Source organism: Hydra vulgaris, chromosome 04 (genome assembly GCF_038396675.1).
Source record: "Hydra vulgaris chromosome 04, alternate assembly HydraT2T_AEP".
NCBI lineage: Eukaryota > Metazoa > Cnidaria > Hydrozoa > Anthoathecata > Hydridae > Hydra > Hydra vulgaris.
Window position 1 is genome coordinate 32,089,514 of NC_088923.1, and position 7,248 is coordinate 32,096,761.

General features: G+C 29.2%; 1 protein-coding gene across 2 annotated transcripts; it reads right to left on the reverse strand.

Annotated features, from left to right (window-relative positions):
* Window positions 1-5,300: 5,300 nt before the first annotated feature.
* Window positions 5,301-6,802, reverse strand: LOC136071708 (heme-binding protein 1-like). 2 transcript variants are annotated; one of them, XM_065796090.1, is made up of 3 exons: window positions 6,673-6,802; window positions 6,139-6,435; window positions 5,301-5,944 (listed from the first exon to the last, which is right to left on the reverse strand). In XM_065796090.1, the coding sequence occupies exons 2-3, from the start codon at window positions 6,422-6,424 to the stop codon at window positions 5,457-5,459; spliced, it is 774 nt and encodes a 257-aa protein (XP_065652162.1). In that variant the 5' UTR covers window positions 6,425-6,435; window positions 6,673-6,802; the 3' UTR covers window positions 5,301-5,456. The 2 variants fall into 2 exon arrangements, with proteins under 2 accessions (XP_065652162.1, XP_065652163.1); XM_065796091.1 differs by having other exon boundaries at window positions 6,139-6,431; window positions 6,673-6,711.
* Window positions 6,803-7,248: the final 446 nt, after the last annotated feature.

Consider the following 7,248-nt stretch of genomic DNA (forward strand, 5'->3'; position numbering starts at 1 on the left):
AAATACTGGCTTGACTCTTTTGTATGCCTAAGATGTAATTCCTGTTATAAAAATTTGCCTTATTTCTCAATTGTTTTATTTATCTTGTGCAAATAAGAAATTTTAGAGATATATATATATATATATATATATGTATATATATATATATATATATATATATATATATATATATATATATATATATATATATATATATATATATATATATATGTATATATATATATAATATAAATAATATATAATCACATTATAAGTTTTATAGGGTTGTGATACTATTTTATTTTCATTAAAATAAATTTAAAGTTTATTGCCTAATCTGGATTTTGGTTAATGCAATTAACGGAGTAAGTAAATGAATAATAATTTTTCAGATGCCAAGAAAGTACAAACGAGTGACAAGTCGGGTAAAGCCTGATGATCATACAATAAAAGCTGTCGAATCTGGCAGTTTATCACTACGAGCAGCTGCACAAGAGTATACAATTTCAAAATCAAGTTTACAGCGGAAAATAAAGCTTAATAAAGAAACTTCTTACAGTAACTTATACTTTGATGAACAACATAAATATATTTTTAATAAGACACAAGAAGATGAACTTTCAATATATCTTCGTCAAGCATCTAATATGCATTATGGACTTGATGTTAGAGAAACAAAGCAACTTGCATATCAATATGCAATTAAAAATGACATTAAAATACCAGGAAAAAACTGGAAAAAGAGTGAAACAACTGGAACTGAATGGTTTCATTTATTCTTAAATTGTACAAAATTATCTATTCGTACGCCAGATGCTACCAGTCTCAGTCAAACAACTAGTTTCAATCGCATAAATGTAGATACTTTCTTCAAAAACCTTGACAGTGTGCTATAACTTTTCTGCTGATTGCATTTACAATATTGATGAAACAGGTCTGACAATTTCATAAGCCAGTGAAAGTGATTGCTGGTAAAGGAGTAAAGCAAGTAGGGCAGGTAACTTCTGCTGAAAGGGAAACCCTAGTTATAATGGTGGGTTGCATTAATGCCCTTAGAAATTTTATTCCATTGCATTTGATATTTTCTCGTGTCCACTTTCGTAGCCATATGCTTAAAAGTGCACCAACAGGTACAAAAGGTGAGGCTAATCCTAGTGGATGGATAAATACAGAAATTTTTTTGAAATGATTTGATCATTTTGTGGAGTATGGACATCCTAGCAAGGATCATCCATTACTTTTAATAATGGACAACCACAAAACTCATATATCGATTGAACTGATGGATAAAGCTAAGGAAAGCAATGTTGTGCTCTTGACATTGCCACCCCATTGCAGTCGCAAACTCCAACCACTTGACAGATCAGTAGGGGAGACCGGGGCTAGTTGGCTCGGTTTTTACTCTATGAGCTCTGTAGCCCTAACAGTACATTTTTTTGAAAATATTAAAGTGTAGTCTTAAAAAGTATGAATTAGGGTAACTTATAAAATTTGCATTCATTTACAAAAAAAAATTCTTTGGGCTTTTCCAAGCCCTCAAAAAAAAAAAATTTGCGCCAACTTACCCCACCACGGGGTAAGTTGGCGCAAACTATAAAAATGATTATTAATGCACTATTAAGTGCAAAATTAATAGAAATTTTTTTACTATTAATTTTTGCAACTACTTCATCCCAAAATTTAATATTACTTTTAGCTGGTACCAAATATTAGTCCGTATAAAAGCCAAAACAGTAGCCCACTTTTTATCTGTGAAAAAAAAATACGAAAAAAATTTTTTTTTTAAATTTCTTTGTAAGAATAAATTTTTTCAGTATTGTTAAAAATTATAAAAATAAATGATAATAGTTTTATAACAATATATATTTTTTTCCATTGTAAAGGATATGAGCCAACTTACCCCGTGAAAATTTTGCCAACTTACCCCAAAACTTTTTTTTCAATAAACAGTCTATAGATCCTGAAAAACGAATCCTGACAATACTACAGTGAATGATGAAATGGTCAATAAGGAAGTTTCTGTGTAATTTTTGTCACTCTATGATGAAAGGCTCTGAAGATAAACGCAGTTCGTGGCCAACTAGCCCCGGTCTCCCCTATTTGGGCCATTAAAGAAATTTTACAATTCAGCATGTGATTCATGGTTAAAGGCACATCCAAATACTCCTATGACAATATATGACATTTATGAAAATTTAGGAATAGCTTATACGAGAGCCTTTACTTCCCAAAACATTCAAAATGGTTTTAAAGGAGCTGAAATTTTCCCGTACAATCTATATGTTTGATGTCGACTTATATATACGATCTATATATATGTACGATCTATATACATGATGTCGACTTTTTATGTTCTTATGTATCTGATCGATCAATTCCAGCAAATGACAATTCCGACAAACAAACAATCCCCACATCACTGTGTATTGTATCTGAAGTTATTATTGAAAAGAAACAGCAAATCAGCACTTCTGCCTACCATTGGACAGCAGAAGATATAAGGCTATTTCCAAAAGCGGGTGAAAGGGTGGCAAAGAGAAAAAGTGCAAAAATAAAATGTTCTAGGTCTCTGGTATTGACTGACACACCATCAAGAAATGAACTAGTCGAAAGTTTATCAGAATGTAAAAAAAAAAAGAAGATAAAGATAAGAAAAAGAAAAAAAAAAAACCTCAGACATCAGCGTAATTTTGATTCAATTTAAGCATCAAGCAACCTGTTGAACAATGTTACAAATGCATTTAGAATGGTATTTTATTTTTGTTGAACATAAATAAATTTTGTGTATTGTTATGTTTTATAAGAAGTAGAATGAACAATAAAATAATGCCTAAAATTATTTGTTTATATTTTTGTCCCATTTCACCCCAACATGGGGTGACATGGGACAAACAGTGTCACTTTAAAAAACCAAGCCCTTGAACTTAATTTGATGGTTAAATAATGGGTTTTGCAAGAGTTTAACATGAGAATTCATTGAACTATAGTTTTAAACCGATTTGTATGGTTTTGTGGAAAGTTTAAAGCGCAGCACGCAAGCAAATATTTTTGTCCCATCTCACTCCGTTCTCCCCTATACATGTCTTATAGGATACAAAGTCAAGGCTTATATCTACTAGCTGGTGTCTCTCACCTTCATACTGTACACGGTGACCGAGAGAATTATCAAACTTTGAATTATGAAACACTGTAAACAATCTAGTTTCAAAGTCTCAACGCAGCTTTGTACATCGCAAAGGCTGCTTAGCAAACCTGATTGAATCCCGTAACATTTTCCCGGAGGTATTTTATCGGGAACACCTAGTTAACACAATTTTTACTAACTTTGCCAAAGCATTCAACAAAGTGTCACACAATGACATTTTTATAAGGTTCAAATCTATGGCATTTGAGGCCAGCTTTCAAACTGGATCATTGGCTGGCTAGTTGCTAAACAATAACGAGTAGTGATTGGAGAATAAGTATCCGTGATAAAAAAAAGTGGTTTGCAGCGTCCCTTAATTATCAGTTCTTGTATCACTGCTATTTGTGTTCTTCGTCAATTATTTTCAAGACTGCATTTATTACCATACCAAATTATGCGTCGATTTTGGCCGGATTATATAAGTTATCGATGTCAATCGTTGTTGAAGCAATATCGATTTTTAGCATTGGAAAATCTAGTATTGCTTTCCTTTATCAATACTAAATTTTTTATGTATAAATTTTATTGGTTATTTTAATAAATAAATTAAAATGTAAGATCTTATTTTATTCTTCAGGTGCAGTCCTGCTTGAAGCTTTAAAAGCTTTAGGACATGAGGAAATCAGCTCAGTTTGCCGCTATACATATATATATATATATATATATATATATATATATATATATATATATATATATATATATATATATATATACATAAAATTAAATATAGCCTTACGACGTAAATATAACTTTACGACGTGCATATAATTTAATTTTTTGTAAAGTACCCTCCATCATCTCAATAACTTTACATTGCGCCACTTTTTTTGTAGCATTAATCCATAAATCTCGGAAATTGTTAACACTATTTTCACATTTGCTTCTTTTCTTCAATATTCCCTTCACAATTGTAAGATTTGGTTACTCGCTGCTCAGGACAGTTTGGTGGATTAGCACCCTTTGGAACAAAATTGACTCTTTTTTTCTCATACCACTGAATTATTTACTTAAAATAGTGGATGGATGCCAGATCTGGCCAAAATAAGGTTGATTATTTGTGCTTTTTAATTAGAAGAAGTCGTTTATTTTTGCATTTTTTATTAGAGGAAGATGTCTTTATTAAAGCGTTCCCTCGCATATAGATCTGGTGTTAAAGATTGATTTGTTATGAAAGGAGAGCTTTTAACTACAAATTGCCTGCCATAACAAGGAACTCGAAAGTAATTTTCCTACTCAAATGATCTTAAATTTGTCAGAAGCTTTATAACGTTTTTTTCCTAATTAACTTAAGCAAATTTTTAGCTCATCAAATTGCCTTGATTTCTCTATTAAGCGACCTTTTTGGTATTTTTTTCTAATAATGTTCTCTTAGGTTTTCTTTTTTGAATACTCTTTGAACGAAAGCTTAATTGCATTTAAACTTTGTAGCTAAATCTTGTTGTGACTGAGTTGGATTTTGATGAATTGAGTCGACTATTGATTTTGCCTTCTATTTGGAAACAAATCTTGATTTTCTACTACTTCCGGATTTTTTTCTACTACTTCCGGATTTTTTTCTACCGTTTTGTTTTGCTTATAACATTTTATAATAATTCAGTTGATTTTGAAACTTTTGAAATCATGAAATATGAGAACTGTGGATATTCTAAGTAAAATTCTAAATTATTATTTTCGATTTTCTGACTCTTTACTCGACATTGCAAAAACTAACGAGGAGTAAACAAAACTACACTCACACACAAGAAAACTAATTATGATAGCATCATTATTTAAAAAATAATATTAATTCATTAAGTGGTTTTTGAGAAAACTCAATTTAAAATCGTCCAAATTTCAACCGATTATAAGTGATATTTCTAAAAATTTTAAAATAAAAAAAATATTACTTTTAACGATTATACTAAAGTATTCTGTATTCTTACAAATTGCGGTTGATAACTGCAATATTGATAATTTAAATGGATTCAAATAAAAAAAAATTTATTATTGGCAATTTTCAGTTATAATATATAAAATAATATAAGTTATTTTATAATAACGCCAATTAGATTAATGACCCCTCCCTCTCCCCCCTCCCCCCTCCCCCTTCCCCCTCCCCCTTCCCCAATGCGCAGTTTTAGATCTGATGTTAAAAACATAAAAATAACAAGAGTTTTTTTAAAAACATTCGTACAATTTTTGATTAATATAAAGGACAACTTACTCAACATAAGAACGTTAACTTATGTAACTGCAACAAAAACAAACAAAAAATCAATCACAATGTCTTTTGAAATTAAGAAAAGTTGAAAAGTTAAACAACGTCGTTTGATTGAACATATGGAGAAATTTCATTTGAAAGAATGCTTGGCATATTAGTTTCTTCAGATTTAACACCCAACATAATTTCGTTATGTCTGTGAAACACTTTCCATGGTGAGTCGTAACCTGCATAAACCAATAACGATTCTTGGTATTTTAGACCGGCTTTGTCAAGTGCGTTTGTAAGTTTCTTGCGTTGATACAACAGGTTCTTGTTGATTTCCATTTGATATCCTCCAAAAACTCTTACGTAGGTGCAAACTTTAGGATAACTTAAAATCTTAACAGCATCACTGGTAGGTTTGGGTATAGTTAAGTTTGTAGGAGGAACGAAAAAATGCATTTTAATATCCAAAGAATCATTTTTGTCAGTTGACATTTTCATTGCGACAAGAACTGGTACAGTCATCGGTATTTTAACTTTTTGATCATTTTCACCACTAATATATTTGAAAAGGGTTTGGAACATTGGTCGAAATGCTATTAAATATATATATATATATATATATATATATATATATATATATATATATATATATATATATATATATATATATATATATATATATATATATATATATATATATATTATATATATACACACACACTCACAAACGGAACCGCTAACAAAACGCTTTCTAAAAATATTTATTTAGTAATAAACAACAGCTTACATGTTTTTTGTGAATGTGGCGCTTGGATTGAAGTTGTAGCCCATGTTGACTCTTCGTAACACCTTTCCTCATAACCATCGCCTTTTGACTTGATTGTGAACTTGGGACATTTTAAGTTGTTACAAAATTTAGGATATTCTTCGTTTTTAACTTCTAGTATTTCTTTTAAATTTGAAGATACTTTTTGACGAATATTATTTATTTTAGAACGAAAAGAGTTCCAAATGTTTGTCTCTCCCAAGCATACTCCGATAACCAATAGAAATATCGCAAAGGTAACACGCATTTTATATCTTTCTAAATAAAATAAATTAATTTTTAAAATTAAAAATGTTGATTCAGAAACCAAAAATTCTACAAACAAAATTATTGTTTAATAATAATTATTAAAATTTTATATAAAATTAAAATTTTATATGATAAGATTGTACAATATATATTAGGATAAGTTGTTTTTTTCTTGAATAAAATCAAAATAAATGAATACTAAATTAATTTTTTAATACATTGTTAATACATTGACGACAAACTTACAATCCGAATCTTTAAAAATGCTTTCTGCTAACTTTTTTTAAATAGTTTTTTCAATGTTGTGAAACTTAAAAAAAAACACGTAGCGTATTTTATAAAACAATATAAATGTTTGCTTTAACAGTTAATTAAGTTGCGCAATCTAAGTTGAGAGAAATTAAAAGTTCGCGTGAAATATTTTAAGATAGTTAAAATCTTTTTAATGACAATTATTATTCAATTTACACCCATGTTTATTTCAAAATAACCTTTTTTTAATATCTTTTTTAACTTAAAAGCAATTATTTTAAATTTTACTATCATTCAATCCGCTAAGTTACGTTACGTCGTCAAGTTTGTTCAAGACGCAAAGTAATTGCTTCTTTTGACTACATTGTTTATGAAATAAAGTTTTGTTTCGATTTTATCATCTCTCAAAAATCTTTAGGTATTTTATTATAAGTAATAGAGACCCGTAATAAAGAACCCGAAGTAAATACTTGTCAACAAAATTGGTAAAAATCTTGATTAAAAAAAAAATTACAATCAAGTATGTTACATAAAATAAAAAATTACTATATATAAAAAATTAGGTTTGTA